Source organism: Dermacentor albipictus, chromosome 8 (assembly GCF_038994185.2).
Source record: "Dermacentor albipictus isolate Rhodes 1998 colony chromosome 8, USDA_Dalb.pri_finalv2, whole genome shotgun sequence".
Classification (NCBI taxonomy): Eukaryota; Metazoa; Arthropoda; class Arachnida; order Ixodida; family Ixodidae; genus Dermacentor; species Dermacentor albipictus.
The window spans coordinates 30,077,471-30,099,268 of NC_091828.1; the positions used below are offsets into that span (position 1 = coordinate 30,077,471).

The 21,798-nt window shown below is 46.0% G+C and overlaps 1 protein-coding gene across 1 annotated transcript in view; it reads left to right on the forward strand.

Annotated features, from left to right (window-relative positions):
- LOC139049221 (glutathione hydrolase-like YwrD proenzyme) overlaps nt 1-21,044 on the forward strand; it is a 100,371-nt gene extending 79,327 nt beyond the window's left edge. The window contains exons 6-7 of the mRNA XM_070524586.1: nt 3,907-4,001; nt 20,526-21,044. Of these exons, the coding sequence (XP_070380687.1) occupies nt 3,907-4,001; nt 20,526-20,778 (348 nt within the window). The 3' untranslated portion in view covers nt 20,779-21,044. The remainder of the gene's footprint in view (nt 1-3,906; nt 4,002-20,525) is intronic.
- The last annotated feature ends 754 nt before the right edge of the window (nt 21,045-21,798 follow it).

Below are 21,798 nucleotides of genomic sequence, written 5' to 3' on the forward strand. Positions count from 1 at the left end.
ACGGGCGGCGATGAATAGGAGGGGCATCGCCGGTAATAATGCGATGTTTGACAGCTGTAGTTTGGGCTAAAGGACGATCGTTAAAGTCAAAAATATTGTGGTAGGAAAACAGAACGCGGTAGAGTTCACGAGCGTGCTCGGAGGGCAAGTCGGGGGCAATCATTTTCCGGAAGTCAGCGATGGTACAATTTGTCGACTGCGATGGGAGAGGAGTATCGGATGAAGTGTCGTCTACTGCAATGGATGCTACTGAGTGATCCTCGAATGAACAAAGCTGGGCCAAAGACATCCCACGTGGCAGCACTTGTGTCGTCAAGCCAAAGTTGACCACTGGCAGGCAGACGCAATTCGCCGTAATAGATAAAACTGTATGGGGGACTGTGATCCCGTGTATAAGGAGGACGTCTGGCATAGGAGCCGCGATGTAGTGACCGTCGGGGACTGGTGGGAATGACACTAGGTCAACGTAGGTCAGTGCCGAAGGTGGCAAGCGAACGAAGTCGGCGGAACTGAGGCGACTGGGGTGTGGTTCAGCAGGATCCAGAACAGGCAGGTCAAGGCGGAGAGTACTGGCGGAACAATCAATGAGAGCAGAATGTGCGGAGAGGAAGTCTAAGCCGAGGATGATGTCGTGGGGACAGTGGGCGATGACTGTGAATAGCACGATTGTTGAGCGATCGGCGAAGGAGACGCGGGCGGTACACATACCAATGACGGGGGCTGTTCCGCCATCGGCGACACGGACAACAGGCGTCGTGGCGGGCGTGATAATTTTCCTGAGCCGGTTACGAAGGTCAGCGCTCATTACGGACAAATGCGCCCCAGTGTCTATGAGAGCAGACACAGAAACACCGTCGACTTGCACGGCAAGAAGGTTCAGATGAGTGGGCAAAGTCAGTAGAGGATTTGGCGGCGTAGGGGGCAATGCAGCGTCACCTCGAGGCGCTGCATCGTCTAGTTTTCCGGCTGGGAGCGGCGTCCGAAGGGAGTCGGACAGTAGGAGCGACGGGGCTGGGGAGAGCGAGATTGTCGTCGTTGGGGCGAAGGCGAACGAGAATACGGGCGGTTCGTTGCAGGAGAATCAGTGGCGGCATTATCGGAGCGTGCGGCATAGGGACGAAAAGGGCCACCTGAGGGGCGAGAGTAGGCAGTAGAAGTAGACCGGATCGGGGAACTCCAGCGACTACGACAGTGCCGAGAAATGTGCCCGATGCGATGGCAGTGGAAACAAATAGGCTTGTCGTCAGCAGTGCGCCATTCAGATGGGTTGCGGAAACGTGGTGGGTAAGAAGATGCGGGACAGGGCGAAATCGAAGAAGCCGGGCGGGTATCAGGGCGATGGGCCGAGCAGATGGTGTGAAGACCCATGTTTTCAAACTCCTGGCGGACAACTGCCTGGATCAGTGAGACCGTGACTGCAGATGTGGGGGTGGGACTGGAGTCGAAGGCAGCCGGATAGGCGGCCTCGATCTCACGCCGGACGATCCTGGTAACATCGGCAGTGTTGTTGGGACGAGGAGCGTCGGCACAGGAAGATGTCGCTGGGGGGTTGGGCAGACGGGCAAACTGCTGGTCTATACGTCGGCTTTTGGCGAGTTCCAGGCGGCGGCACTCTTTTATAACAGCGTCCACCGTGGCTACGTTGTTGCAAACGAGCAAGTTGAAGGCGTCATCGGCAATGCCTTTGAGGATGTGGGAAACCTTGTCGGACTCAGTCATGTGGGTGTCAACTTTGCGGCACAGAGCCAAGACGTCCTGAATGTACGTGACGTAGGGCTCCGTTGACGTCTGCACACGACCGGAAAGCGCCTTCTGCGCGGCAAGTTGGTGACCGTAGGGGTTGCCGAACAAGTCTCGAAGCTTTTGCTTAAGCGAATCCCAACTGGTCAGCTCATCTTCGTGCGTGCGATATCAAACTCGAGGTGTGCCACCGAGGTAAAAGACGACGTTGGCGAGCATGATAGTTGGGTCCCACCGGTTATTGCGGCTGACGTGTTCGTAAATGCTGATCCAGTCCTCGACGTCTTCCCCATCTTTTGCCGAGAATACGCCAGGATCACGGGGAGCGGAGAGGGTGATGTAGGTCGTCGAAGTGGCAGCAGGTGTCGGATCCGGTGGAGTCGGGTTGTCGTCGCCGGGAGCCATGAAGGTAGGCTCGACGTACCGTCCACTGCGAAGCTCCGTGACGAGGTACAGGGAACGTCCACCTCCACCAAATATGTTACGTAGGAAGACGCAGACGACAAGCTATGTACAAATATATTTACAAGTAAAATACGCTGCGCTTGGGCAAGAGGCAACAGCCCGCGCTAGCTTCTAAATCGTCGTCGTCGTCTTCACACTGCTGGCCTTTCGTGATCGCACATATTGTGCCGTAGCAATATTGATGATTTTACTTGCTTTTGTTTGTCCCCAATCAATACAAATAAATTGAAATAAAATTGGTAAGCCCGCACCAGCAGGGTGGTAAAGCAGGAAGAAAGGCTAATTAAAAATAAATGAAGAAGTGCTGCAGAGGAAACCCAAAATGAATTTAGACGAATGAACCGAATATAAAGCAATGGAAACACGGCGGAAGTAAGCTTGTAATTGTCGGAAATGAATAATTGGACAGACAAGTAAGTGGATCGAAAAAGCAGTATCAGAAGCAACTCTGAAAACTCCCTCAAGCAAGAAACAGACTACCGTCTGCAAGGAGCGCCCACACCCAGACCCAGACTGCCCCGCAGGACCAGCAACCGGCGCCCGCGCCTGAGGAATTGAATTGTCGCACAAGCGACATCTTTCTGACACACACACACTCATATATATTTAAATATATATATATATATATATATATATATATATATATATATATATATATATATATATATATATATGAGTGTGTGTGTTAGTGAAGGCACGCTTCTAGCAAAATTGGTTTCCTCACACTTCAGCTAGTGGGCTAGGCTTCGTTCGTGTGACCAATATATATAGAGAAAGATAGGACAGCTGCAGTGAATCAGTAAGGAGAAAAATTGATTTAATGGCGGGGCAACGTATGACCGGCAACTTCTAATTACGTCCCAAGTGGCTTGAGTGGTCTTCACATCACGCGGCTGTTTGGCCTCATTGACCTGCAACTACAGTTGCTAGGAGAGTTCATTGAAACACAAGCGTGGCTGCTCGTCTTATCGAGTGACAGACATTAGGCATTTCCTATGCATACTTTTCTACCCTTTTTTCAGCCAAAGAATATACATCGCCAACGAAGCACCACCCGAAACCGTCCCACAGAGCTCTCAAGACGACAGACCTCAACCTGTTGGATTAGACTGGTAGCTGCTGCACCAGATTTTCTTTTATACAGCACATACGGTGATGTGGACAACACATATAGTAAAGCCGAAACTATTTTTCGCACACGAAGTATGTGTGTGTCGGATCAAGACCGTTGCAAACTGCTATAGCGCTTTTATTAACGACGTGAGTGACGCTTTATGTCCATGCTGATGTTGCTGATGATGATGTTCGTAATTCCTCATTACCATTCGTATGACAGAGATGGATAATGTTGTCAGTCACAGAGCAAACGACTGAAGAAACGAGTTTTCAGAATTCGCAAAACATGGTCGGAAAATGGTACGTGCAAGATATCGCTTGCACGTACCATTTAGTACCAAGCGCGACACAGCAATATCTATCGACTGGATGAATGCGTGCTCAGTTTGGCATTTCATAGTCAAGTGGAATATAATATTTTAGCAAGCGATTCTGGGGAATCGAAAAAACGACTAAACGCGTAATAACTTTTTCTGTGCTACATGGTTTCAAAACCGTCATTACGCAAGCCTACAATTCCTGTCAGATTGCCATCGACAGTCACGAATAAGAAAATTTATAGTAAATCTCTTTTTCTTCTTCCAGGTGCTGCTCAACATGATCATGCTTGGTTTGGACCCACAAGAGTCTGTATCAAAATGCCGCTTTGGTCTGGGTTCTATTTATGGTTCACATCCAGAGTAAGAACCTTGTAAAACATTCTTTTAATAAGATGCACGTCAAACGCCCTGCACAGGAACCTACCATTCACGCGATTACCATACTTAGCCTGCATCAGCCACATTATGTAGTCGATCTGGTCTCTTCGGAGCATTTCATTAAAAAACCCTTTAAATTTATACGAGCTCAGAGATTCCAACCTGCATGAGATTGGTTTCTAAAGCGACGCCGTTCTACGCATTCGCACTGCAACACGAATGCCCTCTTGCAGAGGATGATTAATTGTCAACGTTAGCATGCCCTGGTGTGCCGTTGGGACTGCAGTGGTTAACGAGCAGAAAGAGCAGGTCTACGCGTATGCGCTGCTGAATAGCGCGGCGTCTCCATACGGAAGTGCAAGAGGGGAGTCCGTCTCTAGTAGACGGCATGTATGACTGATTTTGGTAGTCGCAGTACACCGTGTCTCTAAATTTCTTGAGTGGTAATCACAATGGCGTCGCAGTTGTCGTGAGATCGGTTCTTGCTGAAAATGTTTTTATGACCATCTGAATTCCCCCCAAAATAAATCTACACCTGCATGAATGCGTCAAATTTCGACGTCCCGCAGATGTGCAATATCTCATCAAGGTGGCAGAAAACATCAGAAGCAAAAGTAATATTGGATTATCATCTTATAATCGGCTAATAGTTTACATCAGGATTGTCTGAAAGGCAGTGTTTCCATAGGTTGCTCTTTAAGCATGCTGCGTGATTAGAGCAAGGTAAAGCTGGGCAGCAAGAACGTGTGTCTTCTTTTCACGAACGTTAACTTAGGATGACTGCTGTCCACGGAAGCACTGCTTCGGTCTATAAGGAGCGGTTACGGTGTACACTTTGCGAAGAGAGAGAAAAAAAGGTATACATGTTTTCTCGCACCTTCTCAAACCATTCAGCAGACGATGAGCTGGAATCGATTAGGCAAACGTTCCATGGCTATAAGAAATGGTGCGCTAGAGCGTGCATTTATCTGCTAAAATTGTGTTTTATGCATTTTTTATGTATCTTTTTTGTGCTTCGTATCTTCTTTGTAAAAAAATTATGCTTTTATTATTTTATCTCATAAGAAAGCATGATCTCAATCTTACTTGGGCCAAGCATTGGTGAGCAGTATATTCAAATAAATAACATTTTTTCTTCATTTATTGTACCCCTCAGGGCCAAGGGCATTAAGATGGGAGTGGCAAATACAAAAGAATGAACAAGACAAATACAGTTGGTTACATGAGTGTTTAAATCACCTGTATATACAATATAAGCTAAGGCTTCACGGAACTGTTCATAATTAATAAGGCCTACAACTTCGGCAGGAAGATGGTTCCAGTCACGTGAGGTTCGCGGCAGGAATGATTGTGAAAAATATTTAGTGGTGCATGACAAAATTCCGACTCTGTACTCATGATCAGTGCGACAGTATACATAAATTGGATAGGGGATGAGGTGATCTCGTAGAGTATGATCATGGTACAACTTGTGTAAGAGATCAATATGAGACACTTTTCTGCGAGATGCCAGCGGTGGCAGGCAAAGATTACCATTTCATGTTAGTTATACTCTCTGTGCGGTTGTAGTTAGCAAGAATAATGGGTACATAGTTATTTTAAACCATCTCGAGGTCAGTGATTAGGTTTTCATGAGCAGGGTCCCATACCGGAGTCGCGTATACGAGTTTGGGTCGCACTAAAGTTGAAATGTTTCAAATTAGTAGGTACGTTCAGAAAGTTGCGACGTAGGTAGCCAAGCATGCAATTAGCGTTTTTAATTATGTTCTCAGTATGAAGAGACCAGCTTAGGTTAGAAGTGATGTAAACACCAAGATATTTATATGAAGAAACTGTTTCCAACGACATGTTGTTAATGTAGTACGACGGTATTGCAGATGTTTTCCTAGAAACAGGACTGACTTTGCATTTGTTAATATTTAGCTTCACTAACTATTCATTGCACCAGTTCCCTATGGTGGTAAGGTCCAACTGAAGTAATTGAATATCGTTAGCATTGGCAACATCTCTGAAAATGAAGCAGTCATTCAGAGAACAGATAGATATGGGAGTTGATAAGCGAGGGAAGATCATTAATGTAAATTAGTAAGAGTAGGGCTGCAAGTACGGAACCCTGTGGCACACCTGAACGGACCTATGTAAAACCGGAGTTAATGCCGTTACCACAAACAAATTGCGAGCGGTTGAGAAGAAAACACTCAATCCATTCCAATATGTTACCATCTATGTTAAGTTGTTTTATTTTATGAAGTAATAGTTTGTGACAGACCTTGTCGAATGCGCTTGAAAAATCTAAGAATATACAAACAGCTAGTAATGGTTTGTCAACAATATGGTGTAGTGCACGTTTAAACAATATCAATTGGATTTCACAGGAGTAGGATTTCCGAAAACCGTGTTGTGCTCACGTAAAAAATGAGTTCAATTCAAGGAAATTAACCAGGTTGGTAAAAACAATATGTTTGAGCATTTTGCAGCATGTACTCGTGAGAGAGATGGGACGATAATTATTAGGGGATGCTTTGCTGCCGGATTTATACACTGGAATCACTTTGCCTATTTTTCACTCATTAGGTAGCGTACAATGGTCAAGGGATTGCTGGAAAAGTTTGGATAGTATGAAAGAAGATTAGTAGGAAGTGTTTCTTTAAGAATTTCGAGGTAATACAACTGTATCCGTGAGGAGAATGAATGCATAATCCTCTAATAAGCTTACCGACACCGCATAGAGCAATAATTATGGAGGACATGTTAACATAGATTAAGTGCTGTGCACTCTGTATATGTGTGCTAGATCTGGCTGTGAAATTTTCTGAAAATGTATGGGTTAGTATGTTGGCAGAAGGTTCGCAAGGAATTGGAAAACTGGAAGAGTCGGTTACAACAAGCATGTTGTCAGTCGAAGGTATTATTGCGCGCGAAATTTTGTTTAACATTAGTGGCAAGCACTGAACGGAGAACATGTGACTGGAAGTGCTTTTTGGTGTCTTTGAGCGCTTGCACATATGCGTTTCACGCCGCAGTATACGATGCCCAGTGTTCAATTGTGGTTGACAGCTTTGCAATGCGGTAGAGAATCTTCATTTCATTTGATAAACGCTTAATGTGACTCTTGCACCAGGGAGAATTGGTGTGAGTCATAATGGTGCGTTGAAGAATCTACTGTTCAGTTGGATGGTTGACTATAGCTGTGACTAAATAAAAACAAACAAAGCACTAAGTGTGCTAAGATAAAGGTGTAGTAAATTTGGCAATAAATGCAACAAAGAAAACTCAATAAATGCGAGAACTGCTAAGGTAATAAGCGCTTTATAATACCAGAAATGTCCCAGGTAGATTTTTCCCGACTGTGTACAGCAGACAAGCAACACCTTCTTTCACGATTACCTAAACATTCTTCGACAGGCATATACGTCTAGTATGCAACCAACGTCTTTATGTCCTGAATTTGATTAAAGCAGGTTCTGCCAAGTGATCGGCAGCAGCTTGCCCATAGCCTTACAAAAAATCTATCAATTTAGCATGGTAAAGCTGATTAAACTAGAAATACTTGAAAGACAAAAAAATGCGTAGGAAACGCTGGTACCCCGAATGACGCGATAGGACGAAAGATACCAAGTAGTGAGAGAAGATACTTCAGTACACCCGAACGATTAGTATTCGTGTTCTAATAAGAGTTGAAAAAGAAGGTGCATTTTAAAAGGTGGTGTAATGAACGAATTACGTGACGGCTAGCCTGTTCGGTAAACTTTTTGATAAGCGCGATAGCAAAGGAGATGCACTTGATGATGCCAATACTGGTGTGGTGATATCGGACTCTCTGTAACAGTGTTTCAGATCATGTAACTGTAGCAAAAAACCAAGAAGGTGGTTAATCGATGCGGTTTATTGAAGAGCCGCACATTGCTAGCGGTACATACCTACACATGCTCAGGACAGTGTATATTACAGCTCATAGAAGAATTCCAGCCTTTAGACGGAGTTTCCTTGAGCGGCCACCTTTAAAGGGACAAGCTGTCATAGCATTTGAAGTGAATGCGAGACATAAGTGGATATCGCAATAATGGGGTCTTTGCAATGGCGGCATAAGTTTGCAATGCTTAGAACATACGTAGCTGTGCGTCCCAAGGAAGTTCACTGCTTTAAGAAACCGCTTGCATGCGTAAAGTGGAATGTCGCTTCGAGACGGCATTACCCAAGTGATCTGTGATCACTTGGGTAATGATAATGATAAGCTGTGATCTATGCTCTCTCCTGCCACCCTTTGGATTTGTGTGCCTTTATATGTGCTGTAACACTGCTACAGAAAGTGCATCACTAACTTGCTACTAAAAAACATTACTACAAGTTGGATCCTATGGCAAACCATATTACCAACACCGATACCAACATATCATCCTATTACCAACAACATGAAGCCGCACTCCTTTCGCGAGTTCCGGCATGACTTACCAGAGCAGTCACACACTCTGCATAAGACGGGGGTTCGTTTTCTCAAGCACGGGAGAAACCTTAAAAAATATTGTCACGTGGTAGTAATGGTTAAGAAGGCAGCAAAACAGTGGTTAACGAAATGAGCATTTTATTGGGCGAACTTGTGCTCTCAAAAACACGCTACACTCAAAGAACAACGGTATCGGCGAACACACTCGGCGATCGTCGAAAATATCATCAGCGGGTCAAGCGCATTGGCTTTTGTACATCATCATCATCAGCAGCAGCAGCAGCAGCCTGGTTACGCCCACTGCAGGGCAAAGGCCTCTCCCATATTTCTCCAACTACCCCGGTCATGTACTAATCGTGGCCATGTTGTCCCTGCAAACTTCTTAATCTCATCGGCCCACCTAACTTTCTGCCGCCCCCTGCTACGTTTCCCTTCCCTTGGAATCCATTCCGTAACTCTTAATGACCATCGGTTATCTTCCCTCCTCATTACGTGTCCTGCCCATTTCTTTTTCTTCATTTCAACTAAGATATCATTAACTCGCGTTTATTCCCTCGCCCAATCTGCTCTTTTCTTACCCCTTAATGTTACACCTACCATTCTTCTTTCCATAGCTCGTTGCGTCGTCCTCAATTTAAGTAGAACCCTTTTCGTAAGCCTCCAGGTTTCTGCCCCGAACGTGAGTACTGGTAACACACAGCTGTTATAAACTTTTCTCTTCAGGGATAACGGCAACCTGCTGTTCATGATCTGAGAATGCCTGCCAAATGCACCCCAGCCCATTCTTATTCTTCTGATTATTTCAGTCTCATGATTCGGATCCGCAGTCCCTACCTGTCCTAAGTAGATGTATTCCCTTACCACTTCGAGTGCCTCACTACCTATCGTAAACTGCTGTTCTCTTCCGAGACTGTTAAACATTATTTTAGCTTTCTGCAGATTAATTTTTAGACCCACCCTTCGGCTTTGCCTCCCCAGGTCAGTGATCATGTATTGCAGTTGCATTGCATTGCAGGCTTTTATACAGCAGTCGTCCAATGCTGCAGACTAATCGTTGGGACCCGCGTGTGTTCCACAAAGTTATACACCATTCGCGTCAGGCGACGAAATCAGATAACACAAGGTTCGGCGACAACAGACAGCGGACAGAAGCTTCGATAACTTTCCAGAAACTTCGTATCTTCGTCAGTTTGACGAACAGCCACCGCACCTCCATCGGTTGCTGCTTTTAGTTTTCAGGATACGGGCTCGCTGACTGACCCCGGACTGGGCCAGTGTATGGTCGGCGCTGCGGCGACAGGTACCGGCCTGGTGATGGCGAATGAGACGGTCGTCGAGGGCTCGACTGAGTGGCGGCGAGGTAGTCGGCGATATCGCGAGGTCGTTCGCCAATCTGTGGTCGCGGCGCGTTAACGGCGAACCCTCGCAGTCCCTTGTCCCGGTATGGGCATCGGCGGTAGACGTGACCCGCTTCCCCGCAGTAATAGCAGAGCGAGCGGTGGTCAGGAGTGCGCCAAATGTCCGTCTTCCTCGCGTCATCAGGCTTGTTTTGACCACAAACTTCTTTGTCGACTCAGGTAGAAGTCCGTGCTCTGTGGGCAGTCCTCGCATTCTGAGGTTAGCACGCTGGTTTTGGGCGATGTTGGCTTTGTCCTCGGGCTTCGGGCTTGGATCGCGGTTTCGCGGGGGCGTTTGGTATATGAATGCACTAGCACCTCCACCAGACGTCACGTGGTAGTGACGGTTAAGAAGGCAGCAAAATTGTGATTAACGAAACGAATGTTTTATTGGGTGAACTTGTGCCCTCAAAAAGAGGCTAGACTCAAAGAACAACGGTAGCAGCGAACACACTCGGCGATCGTCGAAAATCTGATCAGTGGTTCAAGCGCGTCGGTTTTTAACAGCAGTCATCGAATGTTCCAGACTAATCGTTGGGACCCGTGTGTTCTACAAGTTCTACACCATTCGCGTCAGGTGAATAAATGAGATAGCACAAGGTTCGGCGACAACAGACAGCGGTTAGAAGCATCGATAACTTTCCAGAAACTTCGGATACATGCAGGTGCATCCCACGCTGTGCGATAACGTTTGTTAGGCGGCAAAACATGGTCGCCCGATAAAAATAAGTACACGTGTCAATATCTTTGTCATTGAAGGCAGTCACTTGCGCAGCAGCACATGCACAGTTACCGGATGTGGCAGCTAAGCGGTTTATGGAAGGTATATCCGGGTAAACGTTTACTGAAGATGGATCAATGGATCGATGTATGCTATGAGCGTCTTCCTTGAAATGGGGTTGTGTGTTGCGCGACCAAGCTCTAGTTCTTATATTGCATAGTGGATGAACCATATTTAAAGAAATGCACACAAGGACTTCCCAACATGAAACTTTCTGAACCGTGTAACGTTCGCGGTGCTGGTCGCATTCTCCAGATAAGATTGCCCCACTTGCCATGATATCTTCCTTTCTTTTGCCACTCCCTGATTGGCTGCTTAGCGCTCAAAAAGCGCATCGCCGACCGAATAAACGTGATAGTCTTCCTAGCGCTGCGTTGGTCGTCTGTTCCTTGGGCCGGTCGTCCTGGCACCCTCAGCGTCTAGCCGTCGAATGCGTAACAACCGCCATTACGTGCGTTGTTTTGTATGCCTCCGTCTGTGGTCTCGCTACTTTCCTGCTAGAAAACCTATAATCACGCCTTACTAGTCACAACTGCGGACAGGCTTACTTTCCCTCTGCTATCCCTGAACCCAAGAGCTTCAATGAGGTTGCATGAGCCTAAGCCGGCAGTTGCATTGGTATCTTCACATACTAATAAATGATCTTCCATCATCTCCCTAGCTTTACCCCATCAAGCATATTCTTCTTCTTCCTTGGGGTACCTCACTTTATAACTACGCCTTTTAAGGCAGCCTGTTCTTGCTCAGAAAATTAAGAACATTCCTTTGAGTTATCACAAATCATTTGTTTCTTGATTTCGTTTTTTCCTCTTAGGTAGTTACAGCAGGTTCCTTTTTCAATGCCGCGGCTCATGAAATTGTCTCAGCGTCTCGGATTTGGCATTTGACGTTCTTTGTTGTCATGTTGCTTCCCATACCGGCGCCTACTTCCTGCTAAGCTGCGGAGTTCCCTTCCTACGCTGTGAGTCAACTATTTTTCCTACACAAAGATATGAACATTCTCACAGCCCATTTGCTTTTTCTTATTCCTCACTCGTTCTTACACATCAATTTTACTCTCAGCGTCCCTCACATCAAATGCTGTCCAGCCGATATCACGATATACACCTTCATTTGTTGCCTACGCGTGGATGCCAAGTGCGGGGCGTCCCACTTATCTTTGGCAGCCATCGAGTTCTGGGGCGGTATAATGTAAAACTATTCCAAATTTTCTATTCAAATTCTGCAATCAGCCAACCGCCATTGGTGAAAAACTTCTTGGACCTCCCCCACTTCACCTGTCTGTTACGCAACGTCGCAAAAACCGCGACAGCTTCGCCTCTGATATGACGTGTACACATGGATTATGCATAATTTGACCAAACAAAACAAAAATAATTATTTCTTATTCGACGCTTTCTTGCCTTTAGGCCTCGGCTATTGGTCAAAAGCTTTCGGGCTGCACGAACTTCACCTGCCTCTCACGCGACGTCCCAAAACCGCAACAACTTACAGCGTCAAAGATGCATTAATATGCCAACAAAACCGAATTTTCTTCAGAATAGCCGCCGGCTGCCCCGTTGCGAAAGCAATAAAAGATGGCTGCCGGCGATCGCTCTGGCATTGGCTACTCGCCCCGGCCTGAGAGCATGGGTTCATTTGCGTGTAATAAAACTTTTTTCGATGGCCGTGTAACGTTTTCGAGAACTTTTGGCCCGTTTACGACCTCCTTTTGCCAACTCTTCTCTGCTGAGGATCTATTTCAGCATCATTCTAAAGCTTCCGTTGCATGCTGCCGCGATTGTCGACGAGCCAACGCAAGTTGAGTAAGAGAAAGCGGACCAATCGCAGACGCCGGCACCACACTTTTCATCCGGTTATCGATATTCAGTTCAGTGGCTCGGCCCCATCGAATCCCTCTCCACTTGAGCATGCTGTTCGCCTCTTGTGAGCCGATTAGATAAGACAAACTACTCAGTGCAGGCAATGTTATTCGTTTTTCAGGCAAACAAAAGTGACCTCCTATGAACGAGGGGAGCATTTGATTGGTTTGTTCAGACAACCCTGTGGGTGACCACCCGATGCTTGCGTCAGCGATTGCGCAGATTTGACGTCAGGAGATTGGAATAAAACATACTGAAATAGTTTTACCTTATACGGCCCCTGATTGTACCCCTGATATCAAGCAACGAAGTAAACAAATCTAAGTGCTTGACATATTACACCTTTCGACAAACCAAGGAGCGCCTCGTACGTATTGTATCCCCATAGCGCTGTGCGTGTCATTATGACCGCATCTCTCTTTCCCTTTGCTATTGTTTTCTTCATGTGTTTTCATGTACCCATTGCCTTCGTTTGTGCATATATCAAGGGACTTGTGTTTAATTACCAAATGTATCTTTTGACGGTGTATTCGCACTGTTTGCTCACTGCCTTCAATGAATACTGTAGAACTTGATTTTAGTGCTAAATTTTAATCCTAAATTATCACATTCGAATTCACAGATGTCACCGACACGTTGCATATCGCTTTGCTTGCTAGCTATCAACACAATGTCGTCCGCATAAAACTAACCTCGACACTGCTGCCCTACTATTGTGCCCGGATGTTCTTATGAGTCATTAAACTCGACATCGATTTCTTCTAGCACCCTCTCCATCCTTTGCATGCACATGATAAACAGAAGCGGGGATTTACTACACCCCTGTCTCAGTTTCTTGTTCATGTCGACTTCCTCCTCAGTCCTGCAAATCTCATATAAAAGCTGCATACAGTGCTTGCCTAAGCCTTCCCGTTCACGAATATTCCCACAATCTTACCGTCTACCTTTGGATACGCACCGGTACTGCCTAAATAAGCTACATATAACGGTGCCCTTTCCTTGGAAATTGCATACACCGAATAACAACAAATTAGGTATCATCGAGACTGCTACCAATGCTGAAGATATTGTGAAATTTTCCCAATATTACGTTTTGTTCTGTCTATGCTTGCACTAATTGTTCAGTCACCTGCATTGCTCCTTTGTATATTACGGGTGCAATTTCCGACGGTCTATATGAGTGTGTTTTATTTTTCCTCTTTACCTTTATGAATTAAATTCATGCTTCTTTGTTGCCATCTGTCTGGTATTTCTTCTCTTCTACCTTGTAATCTCTCTTATGCAGCTTTAAGCAGAGCTTTCTTTAAGTTTGGTCCTAGGTAATTATCCACTCTCACAGAAAGCTGTTCCGCAGCGGCGCCTGCGCCTGCAGGTGTTTGGTGTGTTGCGACACCACGTACTCGAGTACAAGTGGGAAGGACCCTCCCACGTGTAGCCGTGTGCGCTATAGACATGCCCCTGGAAAAGCCCATCCAGGACGTTGATCCAATGCCGGATGTTTGGACCTTTAAGACCTCCTGGTGGAAGCCACTCGCCCCTTTGGTCTCGGCTTCAACTACATGGCTCCTCTCGATTGACCCCGCAGGGCAAATCGGCAGTCGCCTTTTGCTATCTGCTTTTTCGCTCTTTCCGTTGCATCTCTTCTTTTCAATCTCTCCTGCATCCTCTTTTCTCGTTGTTTCCGAATTTGCTGGTGGCCCGGGCTAACATTGTGTGGATGTCCAGCCTTGGTTAGCGATACTTCGTTATAGCGCGATCTGCTGCTGGCGTTGGCCAGGACTGGTCTACATACAATTCATATCACGTCGGCTTGTTGGGCTCGGTCGAGCCGGCTGGTATCTCTGCCGAATACAATGCATCTATCATCTCCAGTTCTTCCAAACCAACACCTGATCCTTCCCTGAAGAGGTTACAGACTGAACCAGCAAAGAAATTCATTTCAAAGACGTAGGAACATTGTTCGAAGTGTCATGCAATTCATAGTCAAGAGTGACATGAAAAGGCAAGAACAAGCTTATGATTTTTGGTTGTAAAGCATTGGGCACACAAATTAGGAGACAAATACAAGGTGTGAAAAATAGCCACTGGCGATCTGGTACAGGAGTTGCGAGACCGTACACAGTACGAAAAACTACCCACCATAAAGTCTCCCGGAAGCATTCTTGTTACAGTAAGTTCAAACCGATCAATGAACACTGTTCGTGGTGTCGTTCCTTACGACGGCCCGATGAACCGCGCCGACACTGTACTTCTTGAAGGGAGGAAAATGAACATGTTAGCAATGCTCAAAGAATAAGAATAAAACGGCACAATACAACGAAATCAACGGGGCACATAATTATGCAATTTGCATCCAGTCAATTGCCGAGACAATCAAAACTGGTTACAACAAACTAAACGTTCACCCATACATTCCTACCCCCCCCCCCCCTTACGATTCCTCAACTACCACGACAGCTCCCAGGCATGTATAAGGCAGTCAACGTGTACCAGGTGAGCTTCCTAACACATTGCTGAAAGCTGCGAAGTCGCAGCTCACTGTGTGAATTGCGATGGCGATCACCCAGCGTATTCACAATCCTGCAAAACATGGATGAAAGAAAGTGATATATTTACGCTTACGGCAAAACAAAACGTCTGCTTCAGCGAAGTCAGTAAGCCATGTGCAGCTTTCCGTGGCACAACTTGTGCTTCTGCGGCGCGTAACAGGGCAGCGTCGCACCAGCCTCCACCATCTGCTGGGCTGCGTGGAGCGAACGCTTGGGCCTGGTGCCTTCCGCCATGCTGGTAGTAGTTAAGCATATTCCACCCGCTCCTCGATAGATCCAGGTGGCTCCAGGGCCGTCGAAACTCAAGACCTCGCCTCACCAAGTGAGCTCTCAAACACAAACTGCTTGCGTGCGGATGCGGACATCCATTGCGTCCCAGAAGCTAACGAACACAACACCGGTGCCGTTGGCACTGAAAGAGTGGTGCGGTTCTTTGGCCCACCTCAAGAAGTAAAAAACACGCAACAGGGCCAGGAAATGGCGCTGTTAAATACATGCAAATTTACCCTCAAATACACGACCCCTTTTTTTGAACAAAATGGCCACACGAATAATCCAGAGGAAGGCTCGTGACTTTATACCTAATTTAAATGACAGAAGAAGTAATAGATAAACATACATCGAGGCAGCTCTTTGTTCAAGACAAGCACCTGAAGTCAACTAATCAAAGTTTGCTTAACACTATATGCAGTATCGTAAAGATCGCGGGAATGGTGACTCTACATAAGGTGGCGAGCAGTCAGGGTCATATTATTCGACAAGCTAGTGACAGTGTGTTGATTGTATGTGCCACCTCGTTATCAGTTGGAGCGTACAGAATTTGAGACACATGTTCAACAGCTTCGCCATCTTCACATTTTAGCAAGGGACCTCAATGCCGATAACACATTCTGTGATGACTTGCGTTGTGACGTATGAGGTCGTGCGATTGAGAATTGCCTCTTATGTTCTGGGGCAGTTTTACTTAATAAAAGAGAACCTTTTTTACAGTACCACACATAACTCGTACTCGTTCATAGATTTATGTGCAGAATCAGCATTAATTACTTTACAGCTCGGTTGGAAGGTGATAAAAATCCCAATGCTGGCTACCATTTTGCAACGATCCTAACCACACACAGTATATAGAAACTCCAGTGCGTCCACCCAGCTGGAAAATGAACTCAGCCGATTGGAAAACCTACAGATCACACACACAACTGAAGTGAGATGACATATTGCCTTATAGTACAGACGATGCTGTGACATACTTGACAGCTTTTGTCATTGATGGTGCGTCAAAGTCGATCCCACAAACATGTGGATCTTTGAGTAAACGACGCGCACCGTAGCGCAGCGAGGAGTGCAAGAACGCTAATAAAAATGAGAACAAAGCGTGGGAGTCCCCAAACGAGGCAACAACTACCGAAAATATTGTTTCTGTTAAAAGCGTGAAATTGCAGAGAACGACGCCAACGGCAGAAACGCGTCTAAAATGTCAATGAAATTGCTATCGCAATAAGAAATGCTCCTCTGCTTCAATTTAGGAACACGTTAAATAGCACCATGGTTCAATGAACACCGTTCGTGGTGTTCATTGAATTGCGCACTACGGCATGCCTCACTATCCGATTGCGGTTTTAGTACATACAGTCCTATGAATGAAATTCTTGCAAAAGCTCTCAGAGGTTTTGCAGTATGGCGCACAACAACGACTCAAGCAAATTCCTTCCCTCTATGACTGTGCACTACTCAGACAAACCTTCTTTGTGCACAGTGCAGATGGCCGAACTGCTGACCATTACACTTACCGTGGCGTCCCTCAGGGTGGGGTTCTTAGCCCCACTTTGTTCAACCTTGCAATCCTTGGCCTTGCCGACGTTCTACCACATACAGTAACCCTTTCAATATATGCTGACGACATATGCATATGGGCCTCGGCAGTTACACGTCTCCAGGTGCGTGTACGGCTCCAAAAAGCAGTGACCCTAACATCATCGTACCTGCGTGCGCAAGGCCTCAGCATTTCGACCGAGAAGTGTGCCTTAGTCGCCTTTACCCACAAGCCCATGACCTGGTGCCCCATTTCTATTGACCACCAACCAATTTCCTACGCAAAAACTCACCGATTCCTAGGCGTTATTATAGACAGATACCTTTCATGGAGCCCCCACATCTCATACTTGAAGAAGAGGCTTACTTCTATCTCCCATATACTAAGGTTTCTTGCCGGTAAAACGTGGGGCACATCCGAGTCATCTATGCTTCAACTATACAGGACGCTCTTCCTAGGATACTTGCGATACAGCACACCAGTGCTGTCCAATACTAACAAAACTAACATCCATGTCCTACAGAGCATTCAAGGCCAAGCCCTTCGAACATGTCTGGGGCTACCTCGAAATGCTTCAACCGTGGCAACAATTACCACCGCGAGAGACAACCCAATAAGGACCTATATAGATATCGACGCACTCCGGGCGCATGTTCGCTATATATCCAGAGTCCCTGACCAGCATCTCGCTCACTTGCCTGAGAAAAGACCCAAGGCAGCGTTCTCCAGATCAATTGCAGCTAACCGGCACTCTTTGTCTTTGAGGCACTCACCCGCAACAAGAACGCCATCCCCTATGTGGTGCTTGAAGAAGCCTCCTTTGTACCTTGCTGTTCCAGGAATAGTGAGGAAAACTAGCCTGACCACCGCGGCTCTCAAGCAGATCACATTGGAACTGCTGCATTGTTCATACGCTAACCGAATTCATGTTTGCACGGATGGTTCCGTCTCCGAAAATTCTACGGGCGCCGTTGTTCTACCGTCTCAATCGGTCGTCATCAAGTTCAAGACTTCACACGTAACGACATCAACAGGTTCTGAACTGGCCGCTCTTCGCGCTGCTTTCGAATACATTGAAAAAGAACCGCCCAACAAATCGGCAATATTTTGTGACTCGAAAGCAGCCCTCCAGAGCTTGCGAAGTTCACGACGTGGCAATTATGAACAGCTGGTGTCACAAATCAACGAAACCTGCCATTGCGCATCTGAAAGAGGACATGACATCATATTTCAGTGGCTGCCGGGACACTGTGGCATCGTTGGTAATCACCTCCCCGATGACGCTGCCCGACGTGCCCAGGCTGGCTCGCCGACACTCCTTATACCTTTATCCAAAGTCGACGCTGCAAGAGAGCTTAGGTTGCTGGCATACACCACAGAACTCTAAGTTTACAGCCTCGTTTACACTCGTTTACACAGCCTGGACCCATCACTGAAACTTACATTAGCAGCGAACCTTCCACGACGTGACGCAACACTGCTGTGTCGGCTGTGGGTAGGAGTAGCATTCACCAACTCCTACAGCTATCGTATTGGAATAGCGGATTCACCAATGTGCGCTAAGTGCAAGTGTGAAGAGACCATCAGCCACCTACTGTGCCACTGTTCTCACTTCGATAATCAACGTGAGACTCTCCAGTGTGCCTTAAATAGACTGGATGACAGGCCATTTACGGAAGCGAAGATCTTGGGAGCCTGGCCTCACAGTTCATTGGCCCAGAAAGCAGTTAGAGCGCTTTTTCGCTACCTGAGGTCAACAGACTTTAGTGCCCGACTAGAGACATCCTACACTAGGTTCTCTCTCTTCCTCTTTCACTCCCCATTCCCCTCCCCACGTGTAGGGTAGCAAACTGGACTCAGTCTGGTTAACCTCCCTGCCTTTCCGTCTTCCCTTCTCTCTCTCTCTCAGACAAACAGCAGTTGTCTCATCAATGGCGATTTGTCTCTACGTGTAATTTCTTTGGTTATCTGACAGCAATAAATGGCCGATTGTCTATTTCGGACATTCGATGTGCTTTCGCCATCACATTTAGGATAAAGAGATAACGTTGCTCCCAGAGTGTAGTAATAACTTCTCGTTGTTGTCGGTGTAGGTCTTATATGTGGACATTCATTTCACCTAACAGGATAAGGTCGGCATCATCCTCGCAACTCTTATTATCAGCAATTGTGTATTGCCTCAATTCTTGATTCCTTGCAATATTTTTGCGTCCATAGGTAGGTTTTCTTTCCACACACTGTGCCTGGTAACCAAAGACGCTGTTGTACCATCGAATTTCCTCTTTCCTGTTTGGCTCAGTGATGAATGAGCATTCCGACTGACCTCCCATACTTCGCCATTTACTTCTGTTGCTTCCTTTCCACAGATAGTTCCTGACCATCAGTGGCTCTTGTAAATCTTGTCGGTGCCTTTAAGTAACCCATAGACATCTATTCGTTCTCAATTTATCCGCGGCAGCCGTGCCACCTGGTTATCGGAAAATAAATATGGCCTCGCATCGAAGACTGCCGCGGGAGTAGTATTAAATCTGAAACAAACGTCTTGCAACGTTTCTCAACGCATCATTGTTTTCTAGTCGAAACAAAATACTGCATCACGTATCTGAGTAAAGACGGTGAACGTAGCTAACCCCGGTAAAGTTGGAGGGAAATCTATTATGATGGGTAATTTTGTTTCACGCGATAAACTGAAAATTTTACCCGTTGACTTTTTTTGCCATTTAATGTATTCTTTCAAGCAAAACTAAAACTAACAGTACATAAGACAGACAAACTAAGCTTTGAGGCTCGTTGAAGTTGTAGCAAAGTATCCAGAGAAGATCCGACAAAAACTAGCAGCAACAGAACACAAACTTCGGTAAGAAAGCTCCTTAATTTCGCTCTTTTCCAAAGGTAGGTTTGAAAACCTTATTTTGTTGTTGCTTTTTTTCACATTATTTAGTTCTATTAATAAAGTTGCGCAGGGATGTCAAACAGGTACATCTGCATATGAATTTATTAAATTTGAGCCCCCTAGACATGAACGGTACTGCGATTCCGTAAACCGCCGTTTTCAGCATCAGCTAGGAAAAACTGCTTGATTCCAATGTGCGGCGGTATTTCACCAGGTCATATAAATAGTTTGTTGAAATCTATCAAGTCTTAGAACCCCCTGCAACTATCGTTATTTTGACTTACCCAGTTTCCGCAAAATTCGGCATTTGTGCGAAGTTCAAACACGGGACGAGCTTTTACGGCTTAGGCGAACTTTTCCGCGGTGGACACAATAGCATGTTCGTGGCTGCTCCTAAATAATCGCTGGTTCTGTCGACAATTATTGATCATGCGGAATCTTCATCTCGACCCTCTCTGAAAGAAGCATCGTGGCTTCCATTTTAGCTTCGGGCTACTGAGAATAGCGTTACAAATTTCTCTTTTAACGTTAATCTGTATGTGTGCTTAGGTACAGGGTTCTGAACAGCTTTCGGTGTTGATTATTGTGGCACATTTTTCTATCTGCATATACGTGTGTGTGATCGCTTGAGCCCTACGTTCCCATTGCACTCTGATGGCGGTTCTCATGCGTATGCACAGCATTAGTGCTTGATATCGTGCGAACAGATGTGGAGTCGATGTGCGTATGTGTAGAGCAGTGGGATTAACTCGTTCTATTACGTGCAGCGACCCGGTTCAACTGGAGCTTGGCTTCGACAAGGTGGTGCAGCAGGCCCTCGAGCAACGAGGCCACACTGTGAAGGTTGATCAGTCGGAGCTACGCCGTTACTCTGTCGGCCACGCCCATGTCTTGTGCCGGGCAGCGCAGTGGTGGACAAAGGAAGACATCAGTGGAGATGGTTCCAAACGTACGTTTTGTGACGGTCCCATCTGGTGCGGCGCAGACACTCGCGCAAACGCCGTGGCTCTTGGTTACTAAATAGCCACGCATTTTGTCGTGGGAAATAAGCAATTGAGAAAAGAAGAAAACGGTCTGCGAGGCAAAGAACTGGCCTTCAAGTTACAGTTCTAGAGACTCTCCTGTGCGTGGGAGTACCGGCAAGCACGATGGGAACAAATGGAACTGCATTCTAATCAAGCATCTTGAAATAAACAAAACTTTCTGCATTCAAATTCAGAAGTTCTACAGAACACAAGACATTCAAGAACAGAAAATAAATGTTTAATATACGGCAAATTGTTATATCGGCGTGACGTTATTTTTTTTTTCAAAGACAATAATATGTGTCAAATTACGCGGTCAGGACGACCGGAATAAAGTGCATTCAATCAAACTTCGCTTTAGAATATCTTTCCTTTGTTTGTGGCTGCAAATCTGCTGCCCATTTCTTGGCAAATGCGCGGTTGAGAGAAAAAATAGTCAGCAGAATAATCTGAGTTACGATAAATAATGTTTCTTCTATGAAAAAGCTCATCGCATTCGTCTATAGTTGAAGCGCTTTGGCCGCATGAACATATTATTTGTCCACTATACGCTGTTAACATTAAGCATTAGCCGTAATAAACCACGCAATTCGAATGACGGACATGTTTGCTGCAGCAAGTCCAGGCATTACGCCCTATATCGTGGTACAAACTTGATAAGCACGGGTAAGGCGACCATCATAACTGCCCACATCATCCTGAAAAATGCATCTCCAAGGCGCGGTCTATATGTGAATTCGCCTACTCAATGTCGACCCTCTAAAGACCAATGCGGAAATAAGCTATGGCAGACGTCATCAACTACGACATTGGCCAGAAATAAATTCACTTATGATATAAAATACTCTAAAAGTAGGTTCATTTTTCAATTTGCTAGAAACTATGTAGGCGAAAGCAGCGCAAGATTGCGTGACACAGTAAAATTGAAAATGGAGGCTGAGGATATCTCAAGCTCGAGGCCTTGATTGCTCCGTTCGAGACCCTCAGAGATACTGTACTATGCGCTGCCGAATCG